Consider the following 19,377-nt stretch of genomic DNA (forward strand, 5'->3'; position numbering starts at 1 on the left):
GGATAGGATGCCTCAGCAACAGCTTACATTTCTGCTGAGTGTGTATTTCTTTCTACAATCAACACGTGCTGCAAGCTTGTTAGCTCCTTTAATTAATGATGCATCCTTCACTGTATAGCATTCCAAAGCCCACCTTTTGGGGACCAGGTTTACAGTTTTGCCCTCCCATAAATGGACCTTGAACAATAGGGACAGTGGTCCACGGCAGGATATAATTGAAGAAATGGGTTGTTCAGTTCTGGCAGCCTTTGTAATGACTTAATTCATGTTGCTAGGCTGTGTTGAAGCAGAGAAAAATTACTTTTAAGCATTGAGAGACCTCAAAAGTGTACATCTTGTTGCAGAATGGGTTTAGAAATTTGAACCAATTAAGTAAAATTTGTGTCCATAATAGTCAAAGCCCCATAAGGATTTACTGGGCTTTCTACTAAAATGTTATTGAGTTTCAGCTCTACACTTGTATCTTTTGTTGGGCTAGGAGCAGGAGTTCCTGCTTGTTCCCAGTTCTGGTCACGTTGGAATGTTTGGACATATTAAAGAGAGTTTGCCTCTCAGCTGCATAGGAGACGATGTGTGGATAGAAAGTGTGGGATGAACCGTAGGGGGGCTGTAAAGGACAAACTGAACACAGCCAGAGAATATATAAGAACTGCTATAGATATGCTGGAGTAGATATCTTTTTATTCTGTGTTTGCACAAATAGATTTATGTAAAGGGGGAGGGGGAAGGTACTAATGAAATTTGAATTTCATGTGTCCTGATTCCTGTTCCCCACACCCAGTGAAATCATATGTTTCAGTACACAAGATAACACTGTTTTCTACTACTGAGTCAATCTCAATGTTGTGTTGTCCCAATTTAGGGCATTACCCTATCCTTTCCCCTTCACTGTTTAGAGCTTCTTAATTTACAAAAGCAGAATCAATTTGCACCAGTCCATCTATACAACCGGTTTACCCAGAATGTTTACTGTGTCTGCAAGTGGAAGCTACACACTTGGCTAATATACCATTCCCTGGCCATTTTGTTGTCTTCATGCCTATAAAGATCGCAGACCAGCATTTTAAAAATACCCAAGTCTGGCAAGTTTTAACAGGCCTCGGGATCAGTACTCATCTCTACTTGCCACTTCACTTGTCCTAGGCCATGCATCTAGACTCATGTCTCCTAGCCAGGCTGTGATTGCAGAAGTAAACCCGTCTGGGAGAAAAAGGCCCATGGAAAGAGGGTCTCATGAGGAAAAGCTGCAGGTGTTGCTATGCTCCTTTGGGTCTTTCAATTGTACCTCTATGGAATGTGTTACAAATGAACAGGGCAGGTTTGTTGTTTGAATTGAAGATCTGGCACGTAGCTGAGGTTGAACTACGTTGGGTATGATCTCATCAGGGCTCTGCTTTCCTCTTCTCCTTTCCAGCATTACAATTATTGGAAAATGTGTGGGAGCTACTGTACAAATTCAGCAATTCTTTTTTTAAGTAAAAGAGAACAAAAAAAGAAATGTTGGTATCTTGAACCTAGTTATGCCACTTGAAGTCCTTTTCAGCTCTTCTGCTATTGGTGTCTGTGTGTGAAAAACAAACAAGGTAGTTCTAGGTTTCTGAGGCAACTTGAAGGCTGGCTCAACGTCTTATTTCAGCCTTCTTACTCTTTACAAAGTGTGATGCAATTTAGGTCTTGCACCCAATTTACATGAGTTGCTGAAATTTATTTATTTCAGTTGTAGCCTGCTGACAGCATAAGCTGTCCAGTGAGCAATGCAACAGAAGTAGGATGACAGAATTTCACGGATTAGGACTCTAGACATGAGGGACAGAACATGGACCCTGAAAAATGAAGTTATCTTTTCCCCTCCCATGCACTGGATTATGTTTGAAATGAGTTGAGTCCCAGTAGTGTGTGTGTGTGTGGGGGGGGGATGGGCACAATACACATACGTATCACCTGGGAAGGGCGCTTCCGATCAGGGAAATAGAATTATCTCCCCTCCCCCAATCCTTGACACTGACTCAGATGTGGGTTCTTTTATAGCTGCTTCTTAGGGACGATTCACATATCCGGAGTTCAGTTCGAGGAACTCCAGTATTACACACAGTTTGGTCCTTAGGTAAGAACAATTCATGTTGTGGCTGTAATCCAGCCTTTCTCAAACCTTTCTACCATTGAGAAACCCCAGTAGTCAGAAGCCCACACCTCCCTGTCACAACCCTGAAAGTCACATGTCACCAGAAGTGATGTCACCCAGATACTCCTGCCAGATGTGATATCACGCTCCGTTTCCCATGCCCCACAATGCCAGAAACAGTCCAGTGGCCCACTCTGCTGGGCTGGGGCAGGCATCTGCCGCTCTGTTACTCTGCCACCCCTCAGTACAGTTAAGTTAAAATGAGTGAACTTACCTCTCTGGACTCCAGTATGATGAGCCTCAGCCAGCAAGGATTTTTATGACCAGGACCCCTCTCCTTCCCACCCCCTCCAGGCCCATCATTGGCCATTGGGGGGGGGGGGGCTCAACATAACTATATATGATTATATCACAATTTAAAAAAAAAAATTAAATATATATATATATATTAAAAATTAACCAATTGGCAAAAACCTCTCTAGGGCTGTCGAGAAACCCCTGTTGGAGAAAGACTGGTGTAATTATTTGCTTGGTTCCTTCAGCAACCAGAACTATACCTCCAGCTACAGTGTTTTGGTTGTCTGTGACTTAAGCAATAAAGCTGAATGTAAATCAGAGGCCTTTTCCCTTCCAATGCATAGGGAGCCTTTCTGTTGAATGCTTGTTTTTTTAAAAAAATTATTATTACAATTATATATTTATTTCTAGGTCGCCCCTCTCTAAGTGGGCAGCTTCCACAATTAAAATTTCAAATACAGAGAAAACCATATATAATTTAAATTTATCAGTTAAAAACAATGTTAAACAAGCCAGATTGCCTACTCTGTCACTAGGCCTGGTGATGGATGTAATAGAATTTCACCCAGGCTTAGGTATGAAAGAGGGTTTGTGTGTGTGGCAGTGGGGACCCATTAGGCTGTCAATCAGTGCTTACCTTTGGCCTCAACCAAAAAAGAGTGGCGTTTGACAGGCCCCTGTCAAACTCTGGCAATTCTGAAATGACCTGGATCTCAGCTGGCAGCTCGTTCCACCGGGCAGCAATGGTTTAGGATTGATGCACATAGTCTTTTCCAGCTCATTTTTGATATGATGAATTCTGTGACTGTCTGGATACCATTTATCTATCACTCTTCTGAAACTGAATGATGGAGGAGGTAGCAAATTGTAATACGAAGTCTTGGCTGATGTCAACTTGTGTTAACTGTACCTTTCTGAAAGTGAGCTCTAAATTGGTGTGTATGAATTCTCTTTTAGGGTAGGTGTGTTAATGGGATTGCATTGGGCTGCAGAAGTTCCTTGACAACCTAGAGACACCTTAGAACACCTCTTCATGTTATTGTCTGTGGTGCCAAACTCTTGTCCTTGTCTGGAAGAATTCCCTCCACAGTGGATCAGTACTGCACTCAGTGAAGTGTGGCATCAGTCACTTGAAACTCATATTCCATCTGGCTTGTTTTGTTTTTAGGTGATGAGCTGGAGTACATTAGGCCCAACCTTTATCGGAACGTTGCACGACAGCTAAACATCTCCCTGCACTCGGAAACCGTGGTGACGGATGCCTTCTTGGCAGTGGCAACGCAGATCTTTTCTTCAGGTGTTGTACTGCAATCCAGAGTGGGGGAGGGGAAGGACAAAGCAAGGTGTGTAAGCCCAGGCATGTTTTAGGAAAGCCTGCAGGGTGGGGCCCGTTTGGCAAAGCATCCTGACTGGAAGCAGTTGGCAATGGAGACCTCTCTAATGATTTAATACAAACCCAGATATGTTTTTCTTCTGTCCCACTTTACCAGTGGAGAAGCTCACACCTCTTTCTGTTCCTCTTTTCTCAGAGGGGAGAATTAATTTCAGCCCTTGGGTCCTTACCCCTCTCAGCTGGTACTCCCTTCAGCATTTAGAAATCTCTGGTTTCCAGTTTTCCCTGACTGTTGAGATTGAACGCATTCCTAGCCACCCTTCATTCCTCATTCACCTTCAGGTGCTTGCATCTTCTGCCCTCAAGGCCAGAATAAAAACCAAAATTTGGGATTTGTTGGTGATCAAGGGCTATTATTTCAGCATTAATTTGTTGCTTCTGGACAAAGATGCCATTGAAAGGCTTCTTCAACAAAGAGTTCAAAAATTACTGGCAAAGGAGCCAAACAGCTGATATTTACAAAACAGTTCTTTCAGAGCAGCTGCTCTTACATACTTTGCTTGTTTTGTTGACTTTTTAAATTGTCAGAAGAGGGTACAGGGATTTGCTAGGACAGAGGTGATCAGCTCTCTGTTTTACTTCTACCAGCTGTTAAATTCAAAACCAAGTGGACACAATTATAATGCTTATAGGATAATATTTCACAGTGAAATATGCAAACTGGTGAACCATTTCAGCATGTTTGCTTCCCCAAATAGGTTTATATGAGGGGGAAACTTCAGACAAAACATATCTGAAAATAGATATTTCCTCCTGAGACAGTGTCTGATTTACACATTAGAATATACAAGTTGAGTCCAGGGTCTGCCATGTTTACATTAAAATCTCATAGAATTGTAGGGTAAATTGACTAGGGGGGACCAAAATGGAATATGCTGGAGACTGGCATTGGTGCACTAGGAATGCACCAGCGGGCCTTAAAAGGGGCTGTAAGTGAAGACAGGAGCACAAGGAGTGGTGTCCTATGGCTGTCCTGTGCATGCAGAAGCTGTTTAGTTTTCTTGAAGCTGGTGAAGGTGTAATATACGCTGTGGTGAATCTGTTTCCTTTTGTAGAAGTTTATAGGAAATCATCCGTGTCTTTGAAATGTGCCCCTTAAATTAATTGTTCCCTTTGAATTGTGAACGCATGCAGTAACCCTTGGCTGGTAGGCAATGAACTCTAAAATGTCTGTCATGCATTGAAGCATCCCTTTGACAAGCCTCAATGAATTCTACTTTTTTCTTGATAAATGTGTGACTCCCCCACCCAATTTGCTGAACTAGCAGAAGAATGTTCCAAGGATTCTTCCACAGCACTTGGCAATTCAAATCTGCCCACTGAATAAGTTTCAAAGAGTCATGGAAGATATATTAGTTTTTTTTTCAGACTAACACTGACTCAGGGTTATTTTCCATCCTCTTCTTGTGAAACTCATGGGCTCCTCAAAGTTCCATCAGTGATTCAAACGGTCCATTTTAGGCTGTTAAGAAGTTTAAGAGAGTGAATGTAATTCATTTGATGAAACCTTTTGGCTTTTGAGACGGGATCCAAGCAAATAATTAGAAGGCCCAATAGGCAGCATCCTTTTAAAGCCAGTAAAATACAGTCTGGCTTGGGCCTCAGACAGCTGGACATTACACTCTTTGAAAGTCAAGGCCAGATTCAGCAATGAAAAACAGAAAGCGGGAGGAGGCAACATTTCTGGAATGGGTCTTTAATGCTAAAAGTTCTGTAATAATAGAATGTGTGTGTGTGTCTCTGGAGGGGGAGAGGTGTCTTCCAAAAATAGTTGTGGAGCTAAACTTGGAAAGGGACATGATAACTGCCACTACAGAGCTATGTTTCTGTACTGTGGTACAAAGCTGGGTACAAAATAGAAGAAGAATTAACCTTTTTTGTACCCTGCTTTTTATTGCCCAAAGGAATCTCAAAGTGACTTACAATTACCTACCCCACTTCTCCCCGCAACAGATACGCTGTGAGGTAGCTCTGCCCATGAGGCTGGGAGTTCAATCCCAGCAGCCGGCTCAAGGTTGACTCAGCCTTCCATCCTTCCGAGGTTGGTAAAATGAGGACCCAGCTTGCTGGGGGGGGGGGGTGGTAAATGGTAATTACTGGGGAAGGCGCTGGCAAACCACCCCGTATTGAGTCTGCCATGAAAACGCTGGAGGGCGTCACTCCAAGGGTCAGACATGACCCAGTGCTTGCACAGGGGATACCTTTACCTTTATTATGGAATTGCTAAAAAGCAGAGTTTTCATGGGTTAAGATGATAGAAAGAACAACTACATGCTGAGAAAGAGATGGGCTGCTGTCTCTGGGTTAGGGAATACCTGGACACCTTGGGGGTGCAACTGGGAGTGGGTTGGATTTGGAGCAGGGAGGGACCTCAGTGGAGTTTAACGCCATAGAGCCCATCCTCCAAAGCAGCCATTTTCTTCAGGGGAACTTATGCCTGCCACTTGGAGATGAGCTGTAATTCCTTGGTATTCCCAGGTCCCGCCTGGGGGCTAGCACCCCTAGAAAGGACCCAAATACCCAGGTCCTAATTGAGTGGTTGCATTTCTTGTCAGTGGAAGACTTTTATTACATGATTTAATCAACGTGTACTGAAACGCTCACGAAAGCATTAAGCAAGCATCTAAATGTATGACCTAAAGTGACGTGGAATGCAGTGCTTTAAAGAGGGCTCATTTTGAGGGGGGGGGTTGTTATCCTACTGTGCCCAGGAGCCAGCTAGATGAGGATGTTTCCTGTTGTAGGCCAAGGGAGAATGTCTGTCCTTCATTAGTGGCTACCTGAGGAGGAGTCTGCTCTCTTGCTCCCCTGGCCAAGTGCAAACTTTGACAGTAATACTGTGCTTAGCAAGCAGACACTTTTCAGATGCTCTACACATAGGTAGAATAAACATAAGTGCGTGGGAAGCAGGCTGCATAGCAAGTCCCCTGAAGTCTTTGGAAATGCTGTGTGCAAGTGCTTGGGGTTCGGTTTGCACATCCTGACTAAGCACAGTTTTTAGTTGCATGGAGTGTACATGCTCAAGTGTACATGCATATGCTGTCTGCACCCACTCCAATGGGTCATTCTAGAGCTTGCCATTCTGTTTCCCACTTTCATTCTGTCATCATAGAACATCTGGAAAGGGTTTTTAGCAGGGTCTTCCTCTCAGCTATTCCCTGTTTTTGTATGAGAGCTAGTGTGGTGTAGCAGTTATAGAATTGGTCTAGGATCTGGGAGACACAGATCTGAATCTCCATTCTACTATGGAAATTTGCTGGGTGACCTTGGGCTAGTCACACTTACTTAGTTGTTGTGTAGATAGAATGGATGAAAGGATCATGATGTAAATTGCTTGGGGTCCCCGCTGAAGTGAAAAGGGCAGGATGGAAATCTTAAAACAACTACGGCAGGCAGTATGGAAGGGGAGCAGGTGTTGTGCCTGCTTGATGTTGGTTCTGCTATCCCACTCTGCCTCTCCAGCTGCTGAAATGTGGCTTTGAAAGTTGTTTTGGGGACAGAAGGGGAGAGTGGTGTGCTTTGATCATGAAGTGGGGTAGATTTATTTATACAAGCAAGGGAAGTGTGGATTTGTGAGCTCCGAGACTGACCAGACGCCTTCTCCCCCATGGCTCCCTGGAGCTTTTCCAGGAGCTCAGAGGCCGATGCAGGGGGCTCCTATTCAGCGCATTTTCATTTGTTCTCTCTCCTCTGTGGTGCACAGTATTTACATATCTCCGCTCCACAGCTGGATTCCATTTGGTGGCTCTAAAAAAATAATCTCAACAGAGACAGCTTTTTTGCATTGCTTGCCAGCTGTGCAATGGAGATCTGTTTTTAAAGCAGGAGCAGTACACTGCTGTGGGGGGTGGGTCCCTTGCTGTGCTCTCTCTTTTTCTCTCTTTTTCTCTCAGTGGATTACTTGTTTGCACACATTTATTAGCAGGACAGGTACCCCATGATACAGAAGCTGGGGGTGGTTCTGGAGTTTCCTTGTAAAGGAGCAGCTTGTTTTTGCTGAGCTCGAATAGGAAGGGGGCGGCATTTTAATTAGGAGCTCGTGGGTAGGCAAGGGGGACCCAGAGAAACAAGCAGTCTGTCTCTGGACCATCTGTGAGCTCCCACATTCAGGTCAGGCAGAGCTAAAAGCAGGGGTAGTCAAACTGCAGCCCTCCAGATGTCCATGGACTACAATTCCCAGGGGCTGGCAGGGGCTTGTGGGAATTGTAGTCCATTGACATTTGGAGGGCTGCAGTTTGACTACCCCTGGCTAAAGGTCTTGTGCTACAGATGTTAAAAAAATGGAGAAGGTAGGAGAGATGGCTTTGGGGTGACCAAGAAGGAATGTGTGGCCCACCCGATGAATCTTATACAAACAGACCAAAAAGCAGGGGCTTTCCGCACCGTGATTCTTATAGCAAATTGTTTGCTGAACGAAAAATCGCCATTTAAAATAGTGGAATTCGTCATTATGCATACCTGACTTTGTAGTGGAATCCAGTTGCGTTTCTATCGTTTCCCAAAGGCTTCCGGTCTCAGCAAAAATTGCTAGAAAGGAAGCGCTATTGCCAAGCTCGTCCCGCCCCTGGCCGTCAAGCAGCCAATGGGCAGCCGTTAGCATGCTCCCAAACAGCCCCTTTCCCTTTAAGAAAGGTTTTTTTTTTTTAAACACACCCATTGCAACGAATCTGTGTTGATTCGTTGCAATGGAGAGACCCATCCAGCTGGCAGGTGTGTTTGAGCTGTCGTTTCATCGTTGCCGAAAACAGTGTAAAAAATAAAGGGAAAATACATCAGCAAACGGGCTTGTCTGTTGTTTGTGCTTAGTGAATAAACAGCTCTGGGGAGGGACTGAAGCCGGGGAAGCCTCTAAACAGAGGCTCGCTGGTGGGTTGAGCCCTGCTCGCTCGGAGAGAAAAAAAATGGCGATCGCTTCGCCGGAAGATCAGAGGAGAGAGCCAGGGGGAGGGACTTTGTAGAAACCACAACAATGGTAACGCACAGAACTTTCCCGCTAGTGTTGCAGATTGGTTGCAGGAGTGTAGCGCTTTCCGGAGGGTGAATCCACTTTTGGGGATTTCCCTGAAAGCGCTACAAGGAAGCGCTTTTTGCGGATCGGTTTCAGGTGTGTGGCAGATTGTCAACGACGTTGTGCATAATGGCAAATCAGTAGCGTTTTCAATTGGCAACCATTGTGCGATTTTGAAGGCGTGCAAAAAGCCCCGCAGTATTTGGGAGCAAACACTCAGGAGGAAGAGGAAGAAATGAGCTTAAGTGAGCCAGAAGTAACTAAAGAAGAGTAGGCAACATGCTGTAGTCTGCTCTCATTAGAGCATGGATACTAAGCAGAGTGGTACTTGGAAGGGAGACTACCAGGAAAGGAGAATACAACGGCAAACCCCTCTGCATTTCATTTGCCCTGGAAGCTTCTTGCTGGGGGCCACTTATGCTGGTTGCAACCTGACAGCACTTAAGTTGAAGCAACCAGTATGCTAGAGTAGGTACAATGTAGGATCTGGGAGCGAATCCCTACTTTGCCAAAAAGTTTGCTAAGTGGCTTTGAGTTAGTCATTCCCTTTCGGAGAGTTATTAGGATGAGTAACGTGAGTTCATTCCGCTAACGGCAAAATTATCCTATGGTACAATGACTCTTGTTCCAGCAGAACAGGCATCATTTGTAGGCTGGATCAAGCCTATCAGATTTGCTTGTTTGCTGCTGTGAAGTTTGTAGTTGTTAAATCCTGCCTTTATTTTATAAAAGAAAAAAGGACCATCGTGGTAAGCCCCAAGGGCTCAGGGTGGCTCACAGAATTTAGTACAAGGGCTAAAACATTAAAGCATTTTAAAGCATTTAGGTAACCCCTGGCCTTCTCTCTGGTTGGAGGAAGGGGGGAACAAAGTGCTATAATGTTGTAACTTGGTAACATGCAGCTGTTGTTTGTGTAGGAAGGCCACTAAGTAATTTTGTTCTGTGGGCCTCAACCATAGACCCAGTAGACCTCATGTTGCAGGCTGTGCAGGGCGCTGATCTCACTCGGGAAAGCATTCCACCAGGCCTGTGCCGGTGCAGAGAAGGCCCTGGCTCTGGTTAAGGCCAATTTTTATTTATTTTTATTCTGCCACTCTTCCAGTGGTCTTGCGGTGGTTTACACAAGACAAAACAGTAAAACTACAATTAAAACCCATAAAAACACCCCTTACAACTATACTAATCCTTACTAGTATCTCCCCCTTCCCCCCACCGTTTAGCCAGAGGGCCAAGCCTTCTTCTGCTGGGAGCAAGGGGCCAGATCTAAAAGGCATCGAGGGAGGATCCTCTGGTGGAAACACCAGGACTCCAGCCTGGCCTCAACCATATGCTTGGTGGCAGAGCTCCTTCTTGCAGGCCTTGCAAAAAGTTGACAACTCTGGCAGGGCCCCCAGCTCCAGGAGCTCATTCCACCAGGTTGGCGCCAGGTGAACATTCTGGGGTCCGGGACAACCAGTAAATTCATACCTGCAGAGCAAAGAGCTCTGCAGGGGGCATAAACAACCAAGCAGTTCCACAGGTAAGTGGGACCCAGGCTGCGTATAGTCTTGAAGGTCAATACCAATACCTTGAACTTGACCTGGAAGCAGACTGGCAAGCAGTGCAGATGACGAAGCACTGGCGGAATATGGGCTCTCCAAGATGTTTTAGTGAGGACCCTAGCAGCCATGTTTTATACCAGCTGAAGTTTCTGGATCAAAGCCTGCCTGGGTCCAGGGATCTTGAGCAGATGTTGCGTGCTTGATCACATATTTCTCTGGGAGGCATAAAAGAGAAGATAGTCCTGCTGGTATGAAGGTCCCAGACCAGTCAGGGCCTTAAAGGTAAATACCAGCACCTTAAACCTGATTTGGTCCTCAGTATGGAGCCAGTGTAGCTGAGAGAGGACTGGTCAGATGAGCTCTGTCCATCTGATTCTTGTAAGGAGCTGGAAGCTACATTCTGGACCAGTTGAAGTTTCCAGATCAGATACAAGAGCAGCCCCGTTGCAGTTGTCTAATCTGGAGGTGATCATTGCCAGGATCACAGTGGCCACATCAGACGCTGACAAGTAAGGCACCACTGAGGATGATGGAAAGTTTGGCAGGCCAGGATCACACGCAGGCCCCTGATAAACCATTAAACACAATAAAATACAGCATAAAATGCCAGCAGCAGAGAAGGAATGTAAATAATTGCATATAAAGTACAATGTGTGCATCAAATAATGTACACAAAATAAAACAGGTCACTCAGATTTCATAGTAGCAATAATTTTTTATATAAGCTAAAAGCCAAGGAGTAGGTTATCCAAAGCAGAAAGAGGAATGGAATAAATGTCGTCAGCTAATTAAGCAAATGGCAACTGCAGCAAAAATAGTTTAACCTGGCATCTTATTTATACGGAGGATGATGCCAGCTGAATCTCTTGGGGGAAGCTATTCCACAGCTCTGGTGCCACCACAGAAAGGGCCCTTCTGTGACTCCCTGCCCACCTCAGTTTAGTTGGTAGAGGTGCCTGGAGTGGGGCCTCTGAGGATAACCTCAATGAACCAGCAGGACAGTATGGAAGCAGGCTGTCCTCAAAATACCCTGATTCCAGACCATTAACAGTTCCCAAGGTCAAGTGGGAGGCCTTTCAGAGCAGATATAAAGAGGCGCAATGCAGCTCTGCATCTGCTGACATGTGGCTTGCAGCATTTTAGACCGACTGCTGTTTCCAAGAGGTCTCCAGTGTCAACCTCATGAAAAAAGCATGTTGCAATAATATCCAAATCTTGGTATAACAAGAGCATAGTGGTACCTAGATCAGCTGGCAAAAGATGCTTTAAAGCCACAAATGCTACTTGGAACACCAAAGCTGTTTGTCAGGACCAGCCAAAATAGTGTGCAAGCTTTTGATTCCCTGCTGTACTTTATTGGGATAGCTATTCTATACCCAAAGGGGTGTGTGTGTGTGGGGGGGGGGATACTTGAGCATCCAGGACTGGATCAAAACCACTCCCCAAGTTTCCAGACCTCATCCTTTTGCGAGAGTACCAGCCTACACAGAGCAGGAAATAAATCACTGTTCTGCTTTGAAGAACTAGATTTAGTTTCTTTGAACATTCCTGCTGAGAAAATACACAGAAATGATTTAAACAAACCCGTGGAAGCTATGCAGGCGGGTTCTTCCACGCCGCTTGAAAAAACATTGTGTTCCTCTATATTTGTGAAATTTAAATTATAGGATTACACATGAATCACTTTTTTAAAACGGCAGGGAAGTCTTGGCAATTATGGGTGTCACATTGCAAGAGGAGAAGCAGAATTGCTCACTACTCAGAGCGTTATGGTGCAATTATCGCAGCAGCTGCTTGGGCAGCCAGCGAGGAACTCCCCGGGCTTCTTGCAATGTCTGATTTTTGCAACCTAGGCTTCTCCATCTTCCATCCAAAGTATGCTGCTGGCTAAAATTCTCTTTCTTTTATTTCTAAAGTTGCAGCTTTCATTTTTTTCCAAAGTATTTTTCCAGGATGCTTGTGTGAGTTGCTAATTTAATCCTTAAATATAGACCCAGAAGGATGCTGCCTACAGCATGGAGAGTTTTAAACACCAAGTTGTCGCAGAGCCATTCTGCAGCAGCCTTGTGCCCCAGTGTTAAAGTTCCTCCTCTTTGTTGTTAGTGCATAGGTGGAATGTATGTCGAAGGGGAGCTGCTTTGGCTGGTTTCCAGCCAGGGCTTAAGAGCTGCCCATCTCCAGTGGAAGGCCCAGCAGTGGCCTAGTTCTGAGGGCACGGCAAATGAAAACACCATTAGCCGTTATCGGAAGTTACTGTTTTGCTCATCTTCCAGGTGCCACAAGACTCCTGTTTATGAACATATGAAGTTGTCAGGCAGAATGAGACCATTGGCCCATCTGTCTTAGTATGGCATGTACTGACTGTCACTGGTTCTCCAGGGCCTCAGAAGAGAAGGGACTTTCCCCAGCACCTGCTGCTCCAGAGCCTTTTCAAAACTAGAGCTGACATTAATTGATGCAAGGACTTTCTGCGTGCAAGATGTAGGCTACAACAGGGGTAGTCAACCTGTGGTCCTCCAGATGTCCATGGACTACAATTCCCATGAGCCCCTGCCAGTGTTTGCTGGCAGGGGCTCATGGGAATTGTAGTCCATGGACATCTGGAGGACCACAGGTTGAGCTGCAGCCCTGGCCTCTAGTGGCGAAGTAGGGCTCAATTTTATCCCACAGCCAATCCAGAAGACACTGACAATTGTTTGTCTTTTAGACATCAGTCCATCTAGCTGGAAGTAATTTCTTGCTTATATAAAACAGCAACAATTGTATACATATGAACACTGGAGACAGATGTCTAGCTCCACAACATGTCCTTTCCCTTCCGAGTTCATAACAACCCTGCGGAAAAGTCTTTATTTTCTCCTTCCAGGCATCACGTGGGGTAAGGTGGTATCGCTCTATGCTGTGGCCGCCGGGCTGGCCGTGGACTGTGTTAGACATGCCCAGCCAGCCATGGTACACACCATTGTCGACTGCTTGGGAGAATTTGTCCGCAAGACCTTGGTGATGTGGCTTAAGAGGAGAGGAGGCTGGGTAAGTGGCACTGGGTATTACAGCACTGTTTTCAGCATATAAGTTACGGGAACGTTATTGACAAGGACATAACTAGATACAGGGAAAGCAAGGGAAATTTTCCTTCATGAAGCCTCCCTGGTCAGTCTAGCAATCTATCCCTGACCTGCGGTGACCATACTTATACGTCCTCTGCTTTGTGCCTGACCGACTATAACGCTGACTAGAGCATCCATCGAGCTTCCAGCATGATGCCACTAACCTAATTTGCTCATGACCTGCTAGCACATTTTCTATAAATTCAATCCTAATGCCTTAAAGGTGCAAACTCTGTGTGCATGTGTGTGATACACACAGAGAGCATGTGCTTTAAAATTCAGCTGCTCATGGGCCTCCTGTGCTGTAGTTTGGGGAAATATTCATTGCGGTTGTATTAGCTGAACATGTGTGGAAGCTGTGGAGAAACAGTAGAAAAAGTTAACTCAAAATGAATATTATTTAACTGTTAATGATTGGAACACCATGTTGTTGCCAGATACGCCCCTTGTAGCACTCCCTGCAATCCTTCTTTTCTGCTTCTGCAGCAGGAGTCATTCCTGTTGTCTATCAGTTCCCCTGGAACTGGAGTGGAAGCACCTAAATGTCTTCATGCCACTGTGTCCTCTTTGCCTTCCTCTGAGCTGGATGGCTCTGATTGCACGGATTTATCGTATCAAAGTGCATGGCTGGTCCAATCGGGATCTTCTCAGGGGTTATGGCTAAATTGCTATTCCTGGCCAATGGTGTCTTCATTGGGCATCGATGACAATGAGGAACATTTTCCAGCAATATCAAAATACTGCAGATTGCCAGGGAACAGAAAATAGCATGTTATGGAGAAAATGCATCTATCAGATGTAGACCAACATTAGCTTGATCCAGTAGAGTGTTTCTGTGGGCAGAGGGATTTCTGTCCTTGGAGTGTATCTTTCTGGCCTCTCCCTCCCATTGTAGCCCAAAATCCTTCCGCCCACAAAAACAGAGAAATACGCAAAACAAATGCAGATTTACTGGATGCCTGTGGTTTGGTAGTTTTCAGCCCTATTATGCAAGTGCTTGTACTGATTAAGAATAGGCAGTTTGACACAAACTGGGCCCCTCTAGGGAAACCCAAATAGACCGACTATGGGGACCGATTCTAAGGAAAAACCTCTATATGGAAACAGAATGGGGTAGGAAGTCTGTCCCAAACCAGCTACCTGGAATTCTTGTGGAGCTGCATCAGAAGCCAGACTGTACAATGTTCAAGGTGGGAAAGTGTGTGTAGAAAATGGTAAGCACACATTTCTGATGTTTTGTTTCCCCCTCCCCTCTTCTTCTAGACTGACATTACAAAGTGTGTGGTGAATACTGATCCTAACCTTCGCACCCATTGGCTTGTGGCTGCCATCTGTAGCTTTGGTCATTTCCTGAAGGCCATCTTCTTTGTTCTGTTGCCAGAAAGATGACATCCAGTTGCCAAGTGAAGCCCATCTCCTTCTCGGGGACCCAGGCAGCATAGAGAAGGGGAAGGAATGAGATGAGGGGAGAGGGAGGCCAATATACATTCCTTTCCCAGCTGCCTAAATGCAACGACTTTTTTCAGCAATGGGAAAAATTTGTCTGAGTCATTTTTTGCAATGCCCTTTGCACTTCGAATGGCTAAGATCTTGGTCACAAGGCCAGGAGACCAATGCGCTTGTTGCTCGGTTATTTCCCTCCTCCCCATCCAAACAGTGTCACATTTAAGCATAAGAATTTTAGCCAAAGTTGCCAACAAGACTTTAATTGTAGAATGGCTACTGTCTAGTGATTTCTTTTGGGTGGCTAGTATATCCTCCTGCCTTCTCTGACACTGCACTCTTGAGGGGCACTTCAGAAGCTAAGAGTCCTTACAGCTATCCACCTCTCAAGGGTGAACCACAGAGGGATTCTATAACATGAGCAGCAAGCTGCCTATGACATTCTGACCTAAGAGATTTGAATGAGAGGTTTTACCTAATGGAACAAAATAAGAACCCTGAGATGCTGGTCTGCAGAAGTGGCTAGAGACCTCAGAGAGGTTCTCTCTCCCCACGTGCTTGAGAAACTTGAGGATGCAAGTGACTCCCCATGTGCGTTTTTCTTGGCGGGGAAAAGAAGTGGCATAACTGTGTTGTATTCACTGCCATGCATTTATCATGTACAGCTGTTTATTTTGTGGTAGATAATAAATGCTGAGTATTCAGTCGTGTGAACTACATGTCTGTTTAAGTAGGGAACACTCTCTAGTCCCAGCCTTGACTATCTACTGGCAGTCCTGAATGTTGCCCTGGGCTTAGCACCTTTATTAGGGGTCTTTTTTGTCAAGAAGTTAAAGCAATGTGAAAATGACACACTGCAGTACAGGAATATTTTCTTTATTGGTCCACATTTCTGCTACCCTATAAAAGCTCAAGTCTTTGTTCTTAAACAATAATAATTAAGACAACTTCATTTGGGCCACAGAAAAAGTAGACAATGGGCCTGTGCCAGTTTATAGAGCTCTTTGATTAGAGCATCTCTGTTAGATGAACTAGAGAAAGAAGCAATTTCAGAGTACAAGCTGCAGCATTTTGAAGAAGACAAGCAGGGGTGTGAGTGGGGGCGGGAGCCTTTTACCTCCCAGCCCTTCTGGGGTTATAGAAAACAGAAGGAATGTTCTTTGGCATCTAAGCCAGCTTGATTCCTGAGCCAAGCTGAAGACAAAGTTTGCAGTGTTAGGGAGTCATAGACCCATGGCAGAATAAGAAACCTGCTCTCTGACTAGCAGTGGCTGGATAAGATCTAGTTGAGTTTGTTTTCCCCTCACAGGTACTTTAGGCCTGGGCGTGCCCAGAAGCATCAACCTGGAGAATATCGACTCTGTATTTGGAAGCCTCTCATCATTCTGAAGAGAACCCATGTTGTCTCTTTCAGAAATATATGTTTTTGTTTGGGGGGGGGGAGTTTGCTGAGAGATGGGAGGGAATCTGAACACATGGAATTGCCGCTGCACATGCTGCTGCTTCTGCCTCATTTATCTTTCCAAATCCTTGTCATGTTCAGAGCCAAACTACACAATACAACATTGAGATGTAATCTCCCACTTCCTTAAAACACAGGCAGTTTAAGAACATCCTCATAGGAAAAGGGAGGGGAAGTCACTTGTAAGTTTTTTTTTTAATTTAGAAAATCACCCAGAGGCTGGGGCTTCAGCTGCATTGGTAAAGGCACAGAAAAGAACTAGAAAAATCATATGTGTGTGGACAGGGTCATGTGTAGCTGGATCTCATAGATAAATGACTGAAGTTTCCACATTGCCGATAGAAACTGAAAGACAAAGTGACAGGCCACTTACAGGCCATGGATGAACAACTCTTAGATAGTAAAGGTAAAGGTAAAGGTATCCCCTGTGCAAGCACCGAGTCATGTCTGACCCTTGGGGTGACGCCCTCTAGCGTTTTCATGGCAGACTCAATACGGGGTGGTTTGCCAGTGCCTTCCCCAGTCATTACCGTTTACCCCCCAGCAAGCTGGGTACTCATTTTACCGACCTCGGAAGGATGGAAGGCTGAGTCAACCTTGAGCCGGCTGCTGGGATTGAACTCCCAGCCTTATGGGCAAAGCTTTCAGACGGCTGCCTTAACACTCTGCGCCACAAGAGGCTCTTAACAACTCTTAGAACCCAGGGCCAAATCAAGCACCCTTCGCTTGGCCCATCTGCACATTGCTCAGTGCTTAAACTGACAAGTTCACTACTATGTGAAGACATGTGTGTGCACTGCATGTGGAAGTTTATACCCAGAATAAAACTTCATTGTTCTTAAAGGTGTCACTAGACTCAAACTTTGCCAGTTTGCTGTAGTGGTTAGGAGTGCGGACTTCTAAACTGGCATGCCGGGTTTGATTCTGCACTCCCCCACATGCAGCCAGCTGGGTGGCCTTGGGCTTGCCATGGCACTGATAAAACCTACCTCACAGGGTGTCTGTTGTGGGGAGAGGAAAGGGAAGGCGACTGTAAGCCGCTTTGAGACGACTCCTGGTAGAGAAAAGCGGCATATAAGAATCAACTCTTCTTCGTTCTATGAAGCACAATAAGAGTTTGGCTCTTTTATAGAGGACAGCTCTGTTGTGTTGGAAAAGGAAGGTCCTGTTCTCCCTTCTAAATGAATCCTGACTGGACCCAACTATTATCAAAAGAACCCCAAACCAGCCACTTTGTTTTATTTTCTCCTGGGCATCTAACAGAAATTATAAAAAACACAGTATGCATTTGGCATCGGCTGCTCTCCACGCCATAGTTCAAGCATGCTTTATGAGGTACACAGATGTTTCCTGTTCCTCAAGAGACAACGGCAATAATTTATCATTGCTAACAATTTCATTAGGAATTAGTCACAATATATGGGACAGGGTGATAGGTTGATGAATGGAATTCAAGCACCAGCAGAACTCTTAATTTCCTCATTTTGAAATGCTAGACACACACTCATGAAGAATACTGTAATACAAAATCTGAACTCCCCATGTTATTCCCCTATTTTACTGGGAGCTTTTTTTCATTATGCTAGGCAAAAGGCACAAGCCTTATCCACACAGGCATAGCAGACAGGGAGATCCTCTTAAGGCATCATAACAGCACCCTTTAATTCACCCAACCCCCACTCAGCACACTAGGTCACCGTGAGGAACTTGGCATCTGAATGTCTCCCCTAGCCCCATTCAGTCTTCTGCTTTTCCTCAAAGAGCCAGAGGGGAATAGGGGAAGCAAACTAAGGCACCCATTCCTTGCAAGGGCCTCAAATGCTGAATGCCCATGTGACAAAAACGGCAAGGAGGAAGACTCCATCCTCTAAGTAGACGTATTGCACATTAGTTGCAAACAGTCAAGGCTTCCCTTCTGTTAAGTAAGGCACCTTCTCACAATGACTGAAGACTTCACTGGAGATAAACTTCAGAAGGAAGTTCTTGGATCCAACCGAACACTTTATGCTTTGAAATACCCAATAGGTTTCTGATTTTAACATCACCAGGATAATTAAACAAGCATCAGTGCAATGGATGGCTCATTTATTCTTGGACTCATGAAGCTACCTCATACCAAGTCAGACCATTTGTCCATCTAGCTTAGTGTAGCTGCCCCACATGCAACATCTGAGCCACAGTTCTCATCCCTGACATCTTAGGTATAGTCATCAAACTTAACAGGAAAACTAAAGAATTTTCCTGTGATTCTTCCCAATTTTATTGAGACTTGTTCATTCTCAGCTATTGTCTAGGTCCACAAAGCCTATCTAAGAGAAGAGGGTAGGCTCACAAGCTCCAATTAGTATGATATGATTATGGTCCACTTGAAACTCATTCCGCATATCCTGTGTCACTGTACGCACTTTTGGAAGTTTTGCAGCAAGCATGGGTTACATCTAAGGCAATATCACAGACATTCATCCTACATCCTAGCATATCATTCAGTGTAGAAACCAACCCTCAGAAAATACTTGCATCTACAAAGCAATTCAAGGGATACAAAAGGGATGTAATAGGAAAGAAGTGGTATGTTGTAGACCAATCATGTTTATCAGCTACTCTACTATACAAAACTTAGTGCACGTTAGATGACTGAACATTTTCAGATGATGCAACACAAAGACTGTACAAGCAGTTCACTGAAACAGAAGGCAGTCAAGTATGCAAAAAATATCCCAACAGCAATTTATAACTTTCACTGGGATCCCTGGGATTTGATAACTATGTTTTTAAAGAGATACCTAAAATAAGCTTACGTGCTTTTATTCCAAGGGTCTTGTTGCATAGTATTCAATAAATGCTACTGCAGTTTTTTAAAAAAACAGCAGTTAACCACAGCCAACAGCTTTCTAATCCTGGGTATACATATCTACCTCAGAGCTCCTTGATTCGTTTCATTTTGGTTTCTCCTGTCATTATTTTATATTTCTTCCTCTTTGGATTGCTGAGTTGAGGGTGAAAA

At 44.8% G+C, this 19,377-nt stretch overlaps 1 protein-coding gene across 5 annotated transcripts in view; it reads left to right on the top strand.

Annotated features, from left to right (window-relative positions):
- The window catches only part of BOK (BCL2 family apoptosis regulator BOK), a 28,534-nt gene extending 12,919 nt beyond the window's left edge, over positions 1-15,615 (top strand). For 4 of the 5 annotated variants that reach the window (XM_077349048.1, XM_077349047.1, XM_077349049.1 and 1 more), the window contains exons 3-5: positions 3,588-3,716; positions 13,228-13,391; positions 14,732-15,615. In XM_077349048.1, the coding sequence (XP_077205163.1) occupies positions 3,588-3,716; positions 13,228-13,391; positions 14,732-14,857 (419 nt within the window). In that variant the 3' untranslated portion in view covers positions 14,858-15,615. The remainder of the gene's footprint in view (positions 1-3,587; positions 3,717-13,227; positions 13,392-14,731) is intronic. The other variant, XM_077349052.1, reaches the window with a different exon arrangement.
- Positions 15,616-19,377: the final 3,762 nt, after the last annotated feature.

The sequence above is a fragment of the Paroedura picta genome, chromosome 8, assembly GCF_049243985.1.
Source record: "Paroedura picta isolate Pp20150507F chromosome 8, Ppicta_v3.0, whole genome shotgun sequence".
Taxonomy (NCBI): Eukaryota; Metazoa; Chordata; class Lepidosauria; order Squamata; family Gekkonidae; genus Paroedura; species Paroedura picta.